This window comes from Abramis brama (assembly GCF_963993115.1).
Source record: "Abramis brama genome assembly, chromosome: 1".
NCBI lineage: Eukaryota > Metazoa > Chordata > Actinopteri > Cypriniformes > Leuciscidae > Abramis > Abramis brama.
Window position 1 is genome coordinate 30151216 of NC_139963.1, and position 20097 is coordinate 30171312.

The following is a 20097-nucleotide window of genomic DNA, read 5'->3' on the forward strand; positions in this document are numbered from 1 at the left end:
ACGATTCCGCTTATCGGTTCCGCTCGTTCAAATGTGACACGACGTCACACACGTGCTGCGTTGTTTTGGTTCAGAACGTAGCAAACACTATGAGCAAACATGGCATCGAGGCAGAAGCGCTCTGACCGCGTCCTAACTACATGCGACGCGACGGCGCGACACGCGATAAAAAGTATAATTTTCCATGTTAATCAAAGTTTAACCAGCCGCGACACGCGACGATTCTATTTGAAACGGATCCTATTTTACTGCGACGTCGCGCTGGAACAACAATCTCAAAGTGTGGCAATGATAATATCAGGTACTATTTTTGTGCTTTATTTAATGTTAAAAGCGTGTATAAAGTGACTGAATATCATTTAGTGCTCCCAGCTTTGTAGCTGTAAAAACAACAATGGATAAGTCACATCAGATCTTGAAATTAAACAAATGGAAACAAAAACGTTCAAAATGTGAAGAAAACCCGTGTATTATTTGACAAAGATTGTTTTAGTAACTCAATAGCCTAATCCAAATGCACTGTTAATATTCCAAAAGACACAAGCTCTTCCTAAACTGTTTTCAGTCTGTGTTTTTAGTTTTTATGGCACATAAATGGCAGTTTTATTTATTTTTTTGTCCGGACCAATGAATGTGAAAATTGTCAATTTCCTAATCCTAAGGCACTCTTCTTGATAAACTTTCAAGGCACACACTAGTGTGCCATGGCATACTGGTTGAGAAACACTGCCCTAGGCTATAGGTCCCTGGACTTTACTTTGAGAAGTAGCTCACCTACTTTTAGGTTTGTTCTGAGGTTGCTACACATAATTTGTGTATACTCTGTGCTGTGTCTTCTGATCAGATATTAAAGCGAGTTAATACAAACAAATTTGTACTTATTCCCTCACCCAATAAGAATCGATAAGAGAATCGATAAGGAATCGGATCGATAAGCAATATCGATAATGGAATCGGAATCGTTAAATTCTTATCAATTCCCATCCCTAACTGTGTGATACAGTACAAATATTTTGAGTGTCCCTCATTTTCCTATAAATAACCACGATTGTCCCGCATTTTCCTTTTCTGAAGTTGGCAACCCTGAAGTTGGCAATTCCACAGTGAGGAAGATTATTCACAAGTGGAAAACATTCAAGTCAGGTCTTCCCAGCAGTGGACATCCCAGCAAAGGTCAGACCGTGCATTCGCTCAGAGAAATCGAAAAAAACAAGAACTACACCACAGACTTCAAAAGTATGGCATGTTTGGAAGGGTTCCCAGGAGAAAGCCTCTTCTCTCTAAAAAGAACATGACAGCACGGCTTATTTTTGCATGCCAAATGTGCTAATGGAGGGTTCATGATACAACCACAGGACCTGGGCACATTGCAGTTATTGAGCCGACCATGAACTCCTCTGTGTACCAAAGAATTATAGATGTGAGGCCATCTGTCCGACAGCTAAAGCTTAGCCGAAATTGGGTCATGCAGCTGGACAATGATCCCAAGCACACCAGCAAATCTACAACAGAATGCTGAATTGCTGCGGAGCTCCGGCAAAAATAGAAGCTCTGCGTATCTGGAGGGCTGCGGATCGGGATGCAGCCGTTCCGCAGTCAGTGAAAATACACACATTGACTTAATGGAAACCTATTGACTCCGCCGCCGTTCCTGACTTAGTGGAAAACAGGGGTAAGAGAGCTGTGCATAAACAGATGCACACAAACCTCAGTGAACTGAAGCAACGTTGTAAAGAAGAGCTGGCCAAAATTTCTCCACAATCATGCGAGAGACTGATACTGTCATACAGAAAATGATTACTTTAAGTTTTTGCTCCTAAAGGTGTTGTTTCTACAAGCAATTAAATCATATGGTGTACTTAGTTTGTCACACATGGCTTTTCCATTTTGGGTTTAGTTTTGTTAAATAAATAATGACACGGTGTAGGCTAATATGTCATTTGTATATATATATATATTTAATACATAATATATAATAATAATATTAATAATATAAAGATACTAATTTACTAATATTAATGAAAATAAACTATTATTAAAAAGGTAATTTATAACACCATTAAGGCCCTATGTAACTCTTTCAAAGCATGGTTCTTTATGGAACCTTATAAAAAGGGTTCTATGTAGCACCAAAAAGGGTTCTGCTATTGTTACAAGCCAAAGAACCCTAATTTGGTACTGTTTAGAAGCACTTTTCTTAAGAGTGTACCCGTTGATAAAAAGACACATTGAGCATACCGTAAATGGCAAATTATCTGGTGATTTTATCAAATTATCTGATAAAATTAAAAAAATTATCAGATATTATCCCCCTATATATGTGTGTGGGACACACACACACACACACACACTTACATTTTCATTTTTCATTAAGTGTGCTTTTTTAGTGTCCAAATACTTTCTAATAAACATCAACATGCACAAACATATGTGAGACTACGTTTCTATATTCTTAGGTTCACTTTTCATTCAGCAAAATAAACGTTAAAACAGAGGTGGACAAGTTGTCCTAAACAGCAATGGTATTCAGTAAATGTCTTAATAAGCTTAAATGTTTAATGAAAATAGGGGTGATAAGTGACAATGAGTAATGCTGTAGGCTCATTTACCATGCCATAATAGTTACTGTTGACCATGATAGGACTCCGGCTCCGGAGGTAAACATACTCTTCCCACCAGTCACTAACCTGGAAGAAACAAAGGAACTCTAAATATGACATACTAAATTATCCCAATCAAATGTCTATAACTATATTAATTATTAATTATAGTTCTCCAAAGGCTCTAAATACATTATGATATTGCTGTGTTGATCTGACACACCAGTTACATGGTCACATGATTGTTTTAGAATGTTGCTTTAAAAAAATGCTTACAATTTTCAGGCTTCAAATTGTTATTAAAGGGTTGTTATTTAACAGAAAGCTGGAATACCCATTGGCAACCACTTTAATATGATCTGAAGAGCTATTTGAGATATGTTTAAGTCATTATCACTCTAATAAAGTTGTTTATGCATCTAACATTCAATACCAATAATTTTGTATTAATGATACATTTTACTTAAGCATTCTGCCAAACGACAAGCTAGATATGCTAACATGAGGCTCTGATGGGTTGGCAGCACCATATTATATTAATTTGGATCAGTGATCTATATTACAGCACAGCCTGTAGTTCATGGAAGTGCTGAAGACCCTGGTCAGCGTGTGTGACGTCAAGGTGGAGTATGGTGTAGTGAGCTGTACTGGGGAAGGGTGTGTCATATTGGGCTTATCTCCTGGATGCACACGTTTTAGGGGCTCTACAGAGGACCTGGAGGGAAAACAATCCCCTGTTCAAGCCCCCCAGTGCACGTGGGTTCCCCACGGTCCTCTCTCCCAGTTACTTGACAAAAAACACGTGGGTTCCCCACGGTCCTCTCTCCCAGTTACTTGACAAAAAACGCGCTAAATCAGAGTGAAATTGTATATTACAGAGAGTCTATTGTACAATGCATTGAAGAATGATTTTGAACAGCTGTAGTACTGTATAACTATAGTAATGCAACTACATGCTCATGATAAGACTAATGATAGTTGTGACATTGACCAGAAAATAACTGTACAGATTTCAGCACGTACATAGTTTGTGGCCCACAGCGCTTTGAGTTTGAGATATCTTTGTAGGCGGTTACCCAGACTTTTCTCAAATTCAGCAGCCAGTCTCTTCATTCGCTGAAAACCAGCCGCATCGTGCAGTGGCTTCACTGACTCAAGATACTAAAACAGAGAAAATGGTTGAGATAGCATTCAGTGATATCTTTTAAAGCCTAAAACTCCATGACCCCTGAAAATTTCTAGAGGAGACTTCCCAGCAAACCAGCACTTATGCACATTACACACAAACAATTTAATACATACTTTTAGTATATTGACTCACTTTTTCCAAAGTGTCTTTAATGGGAGGTACAGGCAGGTGCGGTAAAGACGTCTGATAACTGTACAGTAATGGCTTGCTTCCGGACAGCAACCTAACTAGGGTCTGACATGGAGGACAAGAGAAAGAAACAGTCAAGAAGAAAAATATAAAGGTTTCAACAAAAAGAATGACCTGATTTGGTCCAGGGTGAGAGTTTTGGGCCAATTGACTATAATGTCACTTCCACATTGAGCCAGTGCCGCATTTTCAACACATTCCACATCCAGTGATCATGTACGTGTGTTTTTATGCCTTGAACATTTAGACTTCTATGATGTACTGAACAGTCTAGCAGGCTAATACAAATGAGCGTTAGTTGAAATTGCATGTATGATTCTTGATAGTCTTTAGAGCATTAGTTTGAATAAGTTATAATGAGAAAAAAAATCTGAATAACAAATGTTTAACATGAAGTGCCATAATTTTCCAGTAAAAGTGTTTATGAACTTACAGCTGTCGTCAAGTTGCATTTTTGATATTTAATTATATACAGAATCCTCTTATGATTGCCAAAGCTGCATATTGTGATCAAAAACAGTAAAAACAGTAATATTGTGAAATATTATTACAATTTTAAATGACTGTTGTTTATTTGAAATGTATTTTGAAATGTAATGTATTCCTGTGATGGTACATCTGAATTTTCTGATTTGTCTTCAGTGTCACATGATCCTTAAGAAATCATTTAAATATGCTGGATTTCAGGATTCTTTGATGAATAGAAAGTTCAAAAAACAGCATTTATTTGAAATAGAAATCTTTTGAAACTATTTCTTTACCGTCACTTTTAATCAATTTAATACATCCTGTATTGATTTAAAAAAATATTAAAACTTATTGACCCCAAATATACTAATATGTAACCGAAATAACTATTTTATAGCTTGTGGAGAGACAAGTGAAAAAGTTGTCGGGGAAAGTAAAACAACACTTTTTTTTTCAATGCTAAGGTAAATGACCTCCGTGAAGTTGGCACCCCATAAAACGAAATCATTGCCAAAACTATGCCATTCGTTTGTGCTGATTTGTGCCGCAAAAACGAACGTTTGTGCTGGTTTGGTGTTTGAGATATTGAACATTATTTTTTTGGGTTGTGTGACGTCACTCTCCACCCCATGTCCTTCAAATCGCTCCAAACCGGTGTCAATCGTTTGTGCTCGGTTTGTGCTGGTTTGTGCCGTTAAAACAAACACTGTATCTGTTTTCCTTTCGGAGATATACCAAATGTAATTCGGGAGCTGTGACGTCACTCTCCACCCCACCTCATCTAAATCGCACCAAACCGGTGTCGTTCGTTTGTGCTGGTTTGTGCTGTTAAAACAAACACTGTATCTGTTTTCCTTTTGCAGATATAACAAATTTAATTCGGGGCAGTGACGTCATTCTCCACCCCACCTCATCTAAATCGCTCCAAACCGGTGTCATTCGTTTGTGCTGGTTTGTGCTGTTAAAACAAACACTGTATCTGTTTTCCTTTTGCAGATATAACAAATTTAATTCGGGGCAGTGACGTCACTCTCCACCCCATGCCGTCCAAATCGCCCCAAACCGGTGCTTTTTGTTTGTGCTCGATTTGTGCTGTTTTGTGCCGTAGAAAGAACCATCATAAATGATTTCATTCTTTAGACATCACAAAATCTTTGGAGGAGTAGTGACGTCACGCAAGCAAGCCGCGCTCTCCATCCATCTCGTCTACAAACCTGTCCGGTTCGTTTGTGCTCGCACAGGGCCGCAGCTCAGTGTTCTTTTCTTTAGATATGGGAATGTTTTATTTTAGATTTTTGCTATTGACATTTGGTCTTTATATAATCACCAGTAATGTAGGCTACTGTACTGTCACTACTCTGGCTGTAAGCTACGTGTGACTGATGCTTAATTTTGTATTAAAATAAAATAAAATAACCAATACAATTGTGTAGTGTCTTAAGTTTTCTGTATACTTTTAACAGCTTACAGTGCCAGTTTGTGCTGTAAAATGTTTCGTTTGTGCTGCTTCGGTTTTTTAGATATTTAAAGAATATTTTTAGGTAGGCCTATTTCTGAGGTCACTCAGCCCCCCAACATGCTCCAAATTCGATGAAACATTGATTAAAATCAAGATACAATTAATACAAAACGAATTTCACCTTAAAGAAAGGCTTTGTGCTTTCTGTTTGAGGTCTCTGTGGAAGTTTTAAAGCAGTCTTTTAGTGCCGCTTTCAGAGCGGTCACGTCCGTAACATTGTTTTTTTCCTCATAAATGCAAACACGAAAAATAAAAAATGAATAATTTATGTTCTGCGGAGAGCCAACGCTTCTTCATCTGGTATTACTTTTGGTTTGCGCAGTGTAATTCATAGAATTACTAAAAAAAAAGTAACTCACATGCATGTCTAGGCTATTTCCCTCATATTAAATATAAAACGCATGAGTAGACTGATATTTTTCTAATGTCTGGATTAAGGGAGTAGCCTATGGATATATAAACAGACGTTTCAATATATTGGTATTAAGTGCATTTTCTGATCATTTATATTTCAAGTTTTGACTTGCAAATGTCACGTCCATAACGCTGGAATTGATCAATTTTAAAGAGTTTATCCTCAACTATTTTTGTGGTGTAAGTCTATGTAGGCCTATTTTATAATGTTAACTTCAAATAATAGTAATTTGAAGATGTGGTAGCATTGGATCTGGACGGGAAGGATAACTCTGGAGTTGGAAGGGGTGTGTCGCAATTCTGCCTTCTCACACCGCGACACAGTTCGTGGATGGAGCGTCGGGATTTTGGTTTCATATTGCATACCGTTACACAGCCCTAGTCGTTTTAGAATGTTAAGTTCTACTAGTTATTTTGGTGAAAGTAACTCAAAAGTAATACAGGAGTAGCTAATGCATTACAATTCTGAGACAGCCGATATTGTAAGGTAAATAATTACTTTTAAATAAAAGTAACAAAGTAATCTATAATGTATTACACTTTGGAAGTAACTTGCACAACACTGCTGATATTGTGAAAAATGATTAGCCTATAAATAACCTAGATATTTTCTGTTTTAATATAATTAAAATATAATTTATTCCTATAATGTCAAAGCTGAATTTTCTGTATCATTAATCCAGTTTAATGTCACATTAGTTTTCAATGTCACATTATCCTTTAGAAATCATAAGATGTTGATTTTGTGCTCAATTATTATTGGTGCTCACTGCTCAGTTAACAAAGGCTCTTATTTTTAATTTTTTTATCAATGTTTAATACACATTGCCTGTTTTTTTTATGTTTAATATTTTTTGTGGAAACCGCTAATTTTTTCACTTTTGATTAATTTAATGCGTCCTTGCTAAATAATATATATATATATATATATATATATATACACTACCTAACCAAAACCTTTGAATGGTTGTATATCTTGGTTTCCAGGGGAAAAAAAGAAGAAAAAAAAGAACAATATTAAGCAGCACATTAGAGCTGTTAAGAGCATCAAATTCATAACACTGAAGACTGGAGTAATGATGCTGAAAATGAAGACTGGAGTAATGATGCTGAAAAGTAATGATGCCTACTTTTTGCAGCACACACGAAGACACACGATAGCTGGTGAAGTCACCGTCTATAATTCGCTCTCATTCAGTGTCTAATATTTTAAAGGCCGATGCAGCACAAACGAAAATTGTACCGGCACAAAACAGCACAAACGAAGCACAAACGAAAGAGACTATTATGGGTAAATTTGGAGCATGTGGGGGGCTGGTGACGTCATCAACAATAATTTAATGTCTATAATATTTTAAAGCCCGACGCAGCACAAAGTAAATTTGTACCGGCACAAACCAGCACAAACGAAGCACAAACGAACGAGCCTATTTTGGGTGAATTTGGAGCATGTGGGGGGGCTGAGTGACCTCAGAATGACCTAAAATATTCTTTAAACATCTAAAAAACCGAAGCAGCACAAACGAAACATTTTACAGCACAAACTGGCACTGTAAGCTGTTAAAAGTATACAGAAAACTTAAGACACAACACAATTGTATTGGTTATTTTATTTTATTTTAATACAAAATTAAGCATCAGTCACACGTAGCTTACAGCCAGAGTAGTGACAGTACAGTAGCCTACATTACTGGTGATTATATAAAGACCAAATGTCAATAGCAAAAATCGAAAATAAAACATTCCCATATCTAAAGAAAAGAACACTGAGCTGCGGCCCTGTGCGAGCACAAACGAACCGGACAGGTTTGTAGACGAGATGGATGGAGAGCGCGGCTTGCTTGCGTGACGTCACTACTCCTCCAAAGATTTTGTGATGTCTAAAGAATGAAATCATTTATGATGGTTCTTTCTACGGCACAAAACAGCACAAATCGAGCACAAACAAAAAGCACCGGTTTGGGGCGATTTGGACGGCATGGGGTGGAGAGTGACGTCACTGTCCCCAATCCAATGTGTTATTTCTAAGGAGGGGAAAAAGATACAATGTTCATCGTAACGGCACAAACCGGCACAAACCAAGCACAAACGAATGACACCGGTTTGGAGCGATTTAGATGAGGTGGGGTGGAGAATGACGTCACTGCCCCGAATTAAATTTGTTATATCTGCAAAAGGAAAACAGATACAGTGTTTGTTTTAACAGCACAAACCAGCACAAACCGAGCACAAACGATTGACACCGGTTTGGAGCGATTTGAAGGACATGAGGTGGAGAGTGACGTCACATGTGAATGAATTTTAATTGATCAACTAACATTTGTTTTTCTTGCAGGAATGACATTCATATGCTTTTAATGTTTCCAAACTCTTTGGGGAAAAACTTGTGACTTTGAGTATGTGTCTATGGGTAAAAATAACATAGTTTTGGGAAGTTAAACTAGACAGTCTGTTAGAACAAATGAAGTCATCATTAAAACCTTGTGATAAGTAATCACAAGATCAGAGTTTGCTTTACCTAGTAACAGAGGGGTTTGCATATGAAGAACCAATCAAATAGTGGGGAAATTATGTAATGCAGCATGAAATTTATGCCATACCTCTATACTATAAAAACTGTTGTATATGTATTTTTCGGTGGGATTCTCAATGGAATTTGTCTGAGATCCTCCGGCCTTGCTTCTTGGGAGAGATTCCCTGAGAACTGCTCGGGAAGATCTCCTGGCCGTGATTAAAGCATTTAAAGGACATTTGCAGGTCTGTTTGTCGATTTATTCCTGCGCAGGAAGCTAGTTTAGGAAGCTAGTTTAGGAAGGAAGTTAGTTTAGAGAAAACAAGTTAGACTAGGTAAGATATCCAAGTGAGGACGTCGCCAGGAGACGAGACTCAGATATCAGCTATCCGAGTGGGGACGTCGCCAGTAGACGAGACCCAGGTAGTTAGGCTTAAGGCAAAAATTCCACCACACACACAACCCAAAAAAATAATGTTCAATATCTCAAACACCAAACCAGCACAAACGTTCGTTTTTGCGGCACAAATCAGCACAAACGCAGCACAAACGAATGGCATAGTTTTGGAAATGATTTCGTTTTATGGGGTGCCAACTTCACGGAGGTGGCCAAATGTAATGAAACACTAACCGCCCAGACTTTGGTCTTGGTAGAAATGCATCCATGTTGCTCGAACATCCATCGGTGGTACGACAGGAGAAGCTTCAGGCAGAACCTCAGAGCCAGAATGAGAGACAACCACAGAAGAGTACTGAACAGCAGCGCCGACAGCATCGTCTGACCTTGAGTGCTCAATGACAGACTGACAGAGAGAAACACAGCGGAGCAAATCAGCATTCTCTCTTCCAGGTTAATATTAGATATATGCTAATGTAAATTAAAAATGTGCTCAAATGTTGTCATTTCACAAAGGCTTCAAAGATAATACAAGCTTGCATCATGTCAATTGTTGATGGATATATGAAACATCTTCTGGAGTTTCAGAAAAGATAACAAAAGTGTTAAACTGTGCACCGATTTGCCAAGATGCCAAACTATCATAACAAATAAGAGATTTCAATATTAACTAATTTTTCACAACTCACAAATTTCTCAACAAATTCTCTAGCAACCAAATTTCCCAAAATTAAATTTAAATTTCACAGCTCTATACTCTTGCTGTATATTAACAGCTCTCTTATTTGTGTACTTTAAAAATAAAAAATAAAAATAGTAGACATCTGAAACAGTTCATAATTACTGAAAAAAGAACTCCCATAAATAGGAATAAATACCAATAAAAAGATTCTGTGAGAGAATTGGACATTTGAATGTTTAATTAAGAACAGTAAATCACTGTTTACATAACTGTTTTGAGAGGATAAAAAAAAGCCAGAGTGAAAATACTAGTACTTAAATAAGAAAATAGTGCTTAATCTTTTCAGCTTGAATTTTATCATTCAACTGTTTACCATTTAGAAGATAATGCCCACTGAAGGGTAAAATGAAGTGTTACCTGAGGGGCAGGTGCTCCCGAATCTTAGCAATGAGGCCCATAGATGGATCGGACTGCATGTACATAATGGCCAAGATTGCTACGGCAACAAAAAGCCAAGAGGAGGGGCTCGCTGGGTACACGCCTTTAATGATTCTGTTCTGTCCATGAAAAAGTCAAAAGTTCATAAGTATTAATGCACCCTGTGTATAAACACATACATTGCACATTTGGGCTAGACACATGTGGCAAGCAGGGAGGGGCCAAGAGCCTTGAGAATAGAGTGAGAGACGAGAGAGGACGAGGCCTGAGACGTTTAAGTTGTGTTTTTATTATGTTTATATGCAGCAGTCGCCCGTGAGGGGCTGCCACTTTACGCTGGTTTTGTGTTATTGCGATATTAAAGTTATGTTCTTCCCTGAATTTTAATTGAAAGATAATGCCAACCCTGCAGTTAGTGAAGTAACAATGAAATCAAAATTGACAATTTTTTTAAATGAAATATAGTAGTATTTATTATAAATGATCATTTATGATAAATACAGCAATAATTCATTAAAAAACAAGAATTGTGCATTTTGATTTCATGGTGACTTAACGGAGCTTAATTTCTTGGCAGAACAAATGTCCTGTATTTAATTTTCATATAGGCTGCGTTCCAAACCGCATACTTCCCTACTATTTAGTATGGGAAAAAGAGTAGGCGAGCGAAAAAGTATGTATGAATCCAAAAGAGTAGGCGAGAATTACCTGGGTGACGTACTAATTATCGCGAGATTCGGACTTAACCCTCATATGACCTTAGTTTCCTGTTAACACTCAGTGCATTTGGGGTCTATATGACCCCAAAGATGCACAGGGCTTTTGTACAAGAAATATACATTTTAATAATATAAATTATATATCATTTTTTTCGTTTACTTCTCATCTATATTTTTATGCTGTGTTTTGGGGGATATAAAGTACTTTTTTACCTATTTACTGCAAAATTCCTGAACTACACCTTTAGCATACGTATGAAATATAACATTTTTATGAAAAAAACACATTTATTATGATCAAATTTAAATATGAGTTGTTTCTGGATATTGATCTAGGTGTTAGATGCAGAATTCTGCCATCTGGTGGTTAGATGTTTTTTTGTAGATAATATAGTTTTAGCCACAAAGTGTAATTACCATATACTTCCAGCAGAGGCCCCATAGAGATCCATTCATTTTTCTGGATGTGACTTATTGCTCTTATAACTTCTTTTTTTATGAATTATATATTTAAACATTTTAAAATACATTAAATCAGTATTTTGTCAAAGTTTAGAAAATATTTTTTGTTGTTTGAGGTCTTTTGAAGTGTCTTGTTATTGCAATAATGCTATATAAATTTGCAATAATGTCACATAAGTTGCCACTAAAAGAAACTACTTGATTGCAATTGTATATTATTTCAATAATCGAAATGTATAAAATAATTAACTTTAGAATAAGAAATTAATTTTTAAAAAGTAAAAAAAAAAAAAAAAAAACAGTAAAAAAAAAAAAAAAACAGCTATAGGCGGATAGGAATAGGAGTGAAGAGTAAACACACTGTGTGTCTGTGTGTGTTTGTCTGCATGCACGTGCGTGTGTGTGTGTGTAATCATGCTCATTCCACATTGTTTTTTTTCTCTAGTACCAGGCCTTCATTTATGTGTGAACATTTTTAGATTCATGCTGGAATTATTGATTTTATTTACCAATTTCACTAAAAATGCTCTCTTTTGCAGTCACACCTGTTTGTTTGTGTTTGTCTCTCTGTTTATGTGATCTGTGTGTAGTCATGTTCTTTCCACGTTGCATTTGTGCTCTCATACCATACCTTCATTTATGTGTGAAATTTTTTTAGATTTATGCAGAAATTATTGATTTTATTTCCCAATTTCTATAAAAATGCTCTCTATTGCAGTCACACCTCTCTCTGTCTGTGTGTGTATTTGTGTCTGTGTGTGTGTGGGAGCATATGTGTGTGTGATAATGTTCATTCCACATTGCATTAGTGCTCTAGTACCAGGCCTTCATTTATGTGTGAGAATTTTCAGATTTATGCTGGAATTATTGATTTTATTTGTCAATTTCTATAAAAATGCTTTCTATTGGAGTCACACCTGTGTGTGTGTTTGTGTGCGCGAGCATGTGTGTGTGCAAGTGATCATGTTCGTTCCACATTGCATTTGTGCTCGAGTACCAGGACTTCATTGTGGTATTGAAATTTTCAGATTTATTCTGGATTTATATATTTTTTTTGACAAATGAAAAATAAAAAAACATTTTTTTTCGATTTTCCCATTCATTTCAATGTGGGGTCATATTGACCCCAAAGGTCATGAGTGTGACTTTTTTTTTTACACACCTTTAGAACAACCGAATCAAGCCCAGTTTTTTTGTGTGTGTATAGATAGATAATGTAGAAAAAGTCACCAAATTTTATTCCACTGAGATGAAGGGAACCATTGTTTTTAATGAAAGAAAAGTCGCTTGGGGTCATATTGACCCCAAAGCACAAATGAGGGTTAAGTGCGTTCGAATATGCCTACTTTCCTACTATATAGTAGGCGAAAACAGTACGTGAAGGAAGCAGTACGTTCCAAACATCAGTATTCATAAAAGAGTAGGCGAGAAGTTCCCGGATGGCTTACTGCTTCCGCCCAGATTTTTGAGTGCTCAACCGATGGATACTCTTCTATCCCAGGAGGCCACGCGAGAGGATACGTCATAAAAAAGAAGAAGAAAGATAGGTCATACTCGAACGTGACGGAAAGGATGACGGACGAGACTCAAATGTGAGTATTACAAATCAAATGATCGCATGTGTTGAACTACTGTACAGTAAACTGTTGAATTGTTGAAGATGTAAAGACGCTATATATTTGTGATTTTGCTGTAAATCACATTTTATTATGTAGCTAACAGAGGAGCTCCAGTAAGGACACATACGTCTCCAAAGTGGATTTGCATACATTTTAAACCGTATACATCTTAAATACAATTACTAAATGTCTATTTAATATCTGGCAAGAAAATCTTCTATAAGAATTGCAGATTACTACGTCTAATAGATATGAAATAGGCATCTGAGTGATGAATGTGTGCTATTATGTAGAACAAATCTATAAAGTAACTAAACATAAGTTATCTATTTTATTTGTCCATTACTGTTGATAAATTGAGGAACATTTATGTTGGATAAAAAGTTAAAACAATCTTAACATGTAAATGTAGTGTTGAGTTCATAAATGACAAAGGTTATGTGAATCTTGTCTGGATGTTACAGGGTCAGATGAACAGATGTGTGTTTATCCGGTGGAGAGTGGCTCATGAAGCTGAATGCTGCCATAAAGGCTTTGTGACATTACAGAAATGAATAAATATTTAAATCTTAAGTTGTAGTTTATTTTAATTATTGTAATTTCAAACAGAGCTATTACAGCACTTTTCTGATTCTTGATTTCTGTGCATTTGCTGCAGATATTTTGTGGTGGAGCAGGACCTGCAAGGGATGATGATGGCGGCATTTGTGGAAAAAAAGCGTTTTTGTCTTCTAAATAATACTGAAATCAAATGACATTGTGCGGTTAAAATTACTGCTTTTGTGTTGTTTGTGCATTTTTGTAGGATCTGAAATGTCAGCAGGCTGGTGTGAGCACTGAGGATGAGGAGCCCAGAGCTGAATCCTGGAGATGGTGCCATGGACGAGTCCCTCCATCACCCCACCAGCCCTTACGAGACCCTCCATCACTCCACCTGCCCTTATGAGACCCTCCATCACTCCACCTGCCCTTACGAGACCCTCCATCACTCCACCTGCCCTTATTGCCTCAGATTGTGAAGCACAACACATCACGCAACAACCTCCGGCACGAGGGAACGGCTCACCTCTGGCGGTCAGCTGATTCATCAGAATAAAGCTGAAGAATGGGAACCGCTGTGTTGATGGCAGAAGGATGTGGGGTTCAGCGAAACTAGTCTACATACATGATTGTAGTTTGAATAAAGCTTTGTTTCATGTGTTGACTTGTATATGCATTTGTTTATTGTGTGATGGTGACTTTGATTCATTCTTTGACTAATTTATTACGGTAATATTTCTCATTGTTGTCAGTAAATAAAATACAATTATTTAATTAATGCTTTATTTATTGTTTGAATGAAAATGTAGATATGTTCACATACACATCTAGAGTGTATTCATACATAGCTATTTCAAATGACATACATTACATTTTGTTTGTTTTATTGAATTATATCATTTTCAGTAAAAAGTAATATAATTAATTGGTCAGCACAAGTTGTTATTATTGTATGTTTTGGGGTGGGATAGCAATGCAATTCATTCTGGGGTAAAATTAATTTTTAATAATGATACTTAAATTTTTCGAGTATAAAATCAACAGTTTTCTCCAAAGGCGAATCTTCACACAGCTGCCCAACGTCTCCTTTGTGCAGACATTACAAACGCTGAGGAAAACCGTTCTAGGTAGGGCTGTCCAGTTACTGATGTTATGAGGTATATATATATATATGCATGTATATATATATGTATATATGTATGTATATGTATATATATATATATATATATATATATATATATATATATATATATATATATATATATATATATATATATATATATATATATATATATATATATATATATATCATGGGTTTGCAAACATTATGAGATTTTATACACAAGAAAAAAGAACCTATAAGGTTGAATATCTTAATATATATTTTCTTAATTAATGATATAATACATTTAAAAAATGCATTTTTTGTTATTTATAAGCCTGAGGGATGAAACGAGAGTTCAATTTAACAAGAAAAAGAGGAAAACAAAGCAGTAAGCCACTTTTGCTTATGGATGAAAATGTTTGGATATAAAATAAAGAAATCAACAACATATTCAAGAGATGACAATTTTGGGATTTCGTTATAAAAATAAATATCGTTAAGGATAAAACGGTGGGTCACATTAGTAGGGTAGGGTTAAATATAAGAACTTAAATCAACCCTAAATGTATTCACAAAATAAATGGGCAGCAGTTTCTTCAAAAAGACCACAAAATGAGCAAGTTTAATCAATATCAAGATATTTACAGATAGATGAATTAAACGTGTCGTTCAAATCTTTTAAATTGTTGCGCTTGTGATAACGCGTCGTAGGTCACATGATAACGTCAACATGGCAGATGTCCGGTTCACATTCATACTCAACGAGATCTGGCTATAAAGTACCTACTCTTTTAGCACTCGTTAAGTAAGTACTTATTGAAATTGAGTACCTACTCATTGAGTATGCGGTTTGGAACGCAGCCACAGTGTTTTCATACATACTCCTAACATTCCAATGAGATTTTTACCTATTTATAGTAAAAAAAAAACTAAAAAAAGTTCATTCGAGTCACTGACCTTAATCCTGCTGATGCGTTTCTTCCAGGACCGCAGTCCGGAGAGGTAGATTTGATTGAGGGCTTGGTAGGACAGATGCAGGTTGATCCCCTCAGGAGAGATGGTGAACTGAAACGCCACTGCTTGGTGAGCCTCTGCCATGACTATAGACAAAAACCACACAGTCTCAGCAGTAAAAAAAAAAAAAAAAAAAAACTACACTGTTTTGTAGTTATATTATTGTAATATATTATTGAAATACATAAATATCATTCACTCATGGTTTCTGCTTTCGTCATGGTACCAAATTTTGTTCTATTTTATCCTTTATTAAAGCTAAAGTTGCAAACCCATGAGTGACAATGAAAAATCTGGACAATATCTTCAGAAAGGTCACATAGTTTTCGAAATAAATATATTTTACACCAAATTATCTTCTGTTTTATTGTAACAGGTTCCATCCTTATCTTCAGAAAGGTCACTAAAGGAAACTGCTGTAAATATACCAGTCAGTAAGCAAATTTAAAAAAGGTATTTGTGCAATTCAAGGCCAAATTTCATGAACTAAGGCTACAACCAAGACATCAATGACCCCTAGTGGTGCATTTATATAAAATTACCCTTGACATTTTTTGTGCAGGTATTCACAGAACAAACATTTCCCTGAAAGTATTTTGGTCATGTGTGTGTTCATGTATATAAATCTGAGAAGTTATGGCACAATATTAAAGGAAATGAAAGAGAATCTGGTGCACTTGAGTAATAGGACCGAGTTAAACATGCAACTCAGTTTAACATGAAAATGATGTGGGCAAGCACAGTTGGTGTGAACAAGGTTATGCAAAGCTAGCAGGAATGGTGTGAGAATAAAAGCTTGCTGCATTCTCATCTGCCACTCATTATTTTCAATTGCCACAACAGGCTTTGCTTTGAATTACCAAATGCAGTGAATAAAAGATGTAAAAAACCTCTTCATTCAAAAGGGAGCATTTTTCAGTTTCCAATGAGGTGTTTATTAAGAATCCGTCTTATAATATAAGCATTTACTCTATTATTTAATGATAACAAAAGAGAAAACGTCTCGGTTACATATGGTAACCCTCGTTCCCCGAGGAGGGAACGGAGACGTATGTCAGAAGTGATTCTGGCGAATGGGGATCTCGCTCAAGAGCCCATCTACTCCGAGTGTAACTAAACGAGCCAATGCGCATTGGCATGCGATAATTGCATCAGCTGCTGTGCATCGCGGTGCGCGCATATTATGAGCGGCAGGTGCATCGCATCCTTGTTTTTCCGCTGAGGAGCCCGACTTGTGACTCGGCTGTACAGCGGAAGCTCAGCAACTGTGGCAAGGGGACAAACGTCTCCATTCCCTCCTCTGGGAACGAGGGTTACCAAACGTAACTGAGACGTTCCCCTTCGTCAGCTCACTATGACGTACGTCAGAAGTGATTCTGATGAATGGGGATATCTACAAAAATGCCACTGCTGCTGGCCCTTCCGGTGCTTGAGCCTCCTGGCCTGACCGTAGTGTTGGGCAGAAAGTAGGAGCTCTAAGCAGAGAAGGTCAGTCACTGCTGTAAGACAAGACCCACTCAGTGTGACTTATTGGATAAAGCTGGGAAAGCGTGCCTTTGGGGAAGGGAACGTTACGGAAGTCACATCCTACCCCGGAGGGAGGCACTATGATGGTTACACATATGTGACCATGGATCACAAAACCAGTCACAAGCAGCACGGGTATATTTGTGGCAATAGCCAACAATACATTGTTTTGCACCCTCAGATTCCAGATTTTCAAATAGCTGTATCTCGACCAAACATTGTCCTACCATACACCAATGGAAAGCTTATTTATTCAGCTTTCAGATGATGTATACATCTCAATTTTAAAAAAAAAGAGGCCTAAGTGACTGGTTTTGTGGTTCAGGGTCACATATGGACTAGCCAAGCAGGGTAGTACAACATATGGTAGTCTCTGGGGTGGTTCCAGCCTAGTTATAGGGGGGAAAGAACACAGCAGAGACGACAGAGCGGGCTCTGTTGAGGGAAAGACACGAGCTCGTCCGCAGAGGAGCTGCTCGTGAAGGAATACACATATGGGGTCGTCGCAGGGACCGCTACATATGGACACCCAGCCTAACACAGTTTCCACAATGCATACGAGTAGGGCTGGGCGATATGGCCAGAAAAAAATTATCACGATAATTGTTTTACAACATCAGTTGATGTCGATAATTATCACGATAAATGTCAAATCTTTATTTCTTTCAAGTTTAAAGACAGATTTTTGCTCCTAAGTGAAAGTTGTAGAAACCAGAGCGTTAATTGTGGTTTTAAACTACTCTTTATTGTCAGAACATATCATGACAAACACTTGCCAAAGAGGTGAATATTTCACAAATCTGAGGTAGAACATTCAAACATTTGTCATTTTTCCTTAGCAAAATAAATATCTTTATTGGAAAATTAATTTCTTAGTTTCTGCATGTACTAATGGGCGATATTGTGTCAAGTCTTGAAACAGGTTTGTGTTGCCTGACTTTGATGGCACGTATATCTTCAGCACAGTTTGCAGTGCAGGCTGCAATATTAATATTACATGTTTTGTCTCGAAACGCATAATTTGACAGTGAGTTGACAGTAGTATTAGCTTGAGTTAGGATGCAGATTTACTATGTTAAATTTATGTTCATTAACAAAAACAGTAACATCTGTTAAAAAAATGTTTAACAACCTAATTTTTATTTGGTAAAATGTAATATTCTGACTGTTTTAGTTTTATTAAAAAATAACCATTGGTCATCCAGTGTCATGCATTTAGATCATGATAACCACAGATAAAACCAGGCATAGCCTATAGCACCTCACTATCATGGAAAAATTTAACTTTATTTTTTCTATGGTATTTGTATGAAAAACAGTAGCCTACCTAAATACATTAAATACTGTAATTATATTACATTAGTCCTTTAATACATTGTCTAAATTAATAATATAATACAATTCAATTCAATATGTATATATCCCACATTTCATGGTGCAGTTAATATTACTAGACTAACGTTACAGTAAATCCATGGTAAATGATGGGAATTTGTACTTTGAGCCGAGCGGATAAATGGTCCGTGTGGCACGCGGTTCAAATGAGTTTCGTTCCACTTTTGGCGCATAAACATTATCGAACATTTATCGAACTCTTGATATCGTTTTGTCAAGAAAAAATTATATCGCGATAATTATCGTTTCGTTTTATTTAGACGCTCCGCAACGTCTGACTGCCACACTACTGGAGCAAATAGACGTTCCATCTAGGTATCCGGCCCAGCGGGGCGGGAGTGGCGTTGCAAACTGGCACTAAGAACGGGTCCTTCGCGCTACTGGCCACTGGGGGTGAGTATACAGGAAAATCCAGCAAAAGTGTTAGGTGTCGCCCAGCACGCAGCCGTCAGCGAGGCGCCTTGAGCCAGCGCCCAGGAGGAAGCTACACTTCTAGTTGGTCTACCTGGTCCCTGAAGGGAGTAATAGGAACATTGGGCATGTATCCAAGCCGGGGTCTCAGGACAACGTGAGAGTTGGCCGGCCCGAATTCTGGGCACGATTCGTTGACCGAAAATGCTTGCAGGTCCCCTACCCTCTTGATGAAAGCCAGAGCAGTCAGGAGCACTGTTTTTAGTGACAGTATCTTTAACTCAGCTGACTGCAGTGGTTCAAAGGGAGGTTTCTGCAGTGCGCTGAACACCAGAGACAGGTCCCAAGAGGGTATAGAGGGGGGCGAGGCGGATTCAGTCTCCTCGCTCCCCTCAGGAACCTGACAATCAGGTCTCAGGTCATGCTTTCCCAATGACTTACCTTCAACTGCATTGTAATGTGCGGCGATAGCGGCAACATACTCTTTGAGGTTGGAGGGAGACAGTCTTCGCTCCAACCCATCTTGCAGGAAAGAAAACACAACTCTGATCGGACATCTTCGGGGGGGTCTTCCCGGTAGGAAGAACACCATTCAACAAACAGGTTTCACTTCAGTGCATAGAGGCGCCTCGTTAAGGGGGTACCCACCGCCTGGGGTAGGTCACCTAGAACCTCCGCGTCCCATCCATGGACCAGACATGGAGTTTCCAGAGGTCTGGACGCGGGTACTATAGAGTGCCCCGTCTCTGAGAAAGCAGGTCCTTCCTCAGAGGAATGGGCCAAGGAGGGGCTGTTGCGAGGAGCATAAGCTCTGGGAACCAGGTCCGGTTGGGCCAATACGGCGCAACTAACAAGTCCTCCCTGACTTTGCACAGTGTCTGTGCGAGAAGGCTCACT

At 37.6% G+C, this 20097-nt stretch overlaps 1 protein-coding gene across 2 annotated transcripts in view; it reads right to left on the bottom strand.

Moving 5' to 3' along the window:
* Window positions 1-20097, bottom strand: part of cpt1a2b (carnitine palmitoyltransferase 1A2b) — a 48348-nt gene that overhangs the window by 25498 nt on the left and 2753 nt on the right. For both annotated transcript variants that reach the window (XR_014608355.1, XM_084130217.1), the window contains exons 2-7: window positions 15811-15953; window positions 10388-10527; window positions 9523-9694; window positions 3922-4023; window positions 3624-3761; window positions 2610-2687 (exon numbers count right to left, since the gene is read on the bottom strand). Coding sequence is in view for 1 of the 2 variants with exons in the window: in XM_084130217.1 (XP_083986343.1) it covers window positions 2610-2687; window positions 3624-3761; window positions 3922-4023; window positions 9523-9694; window positions 10388-10527; window positions 15811-15951 (771 nt within the window). In the remaining variant the exon portion in view is untranslated. The remainder of the gene's footprint in view (window positions 1-2609; window positions 2688-3623; window positions 3762-3921; window positions 4024-9522; window positions 9695-10387; window positions 10528-15810; window positions 15954-20097) is intronic.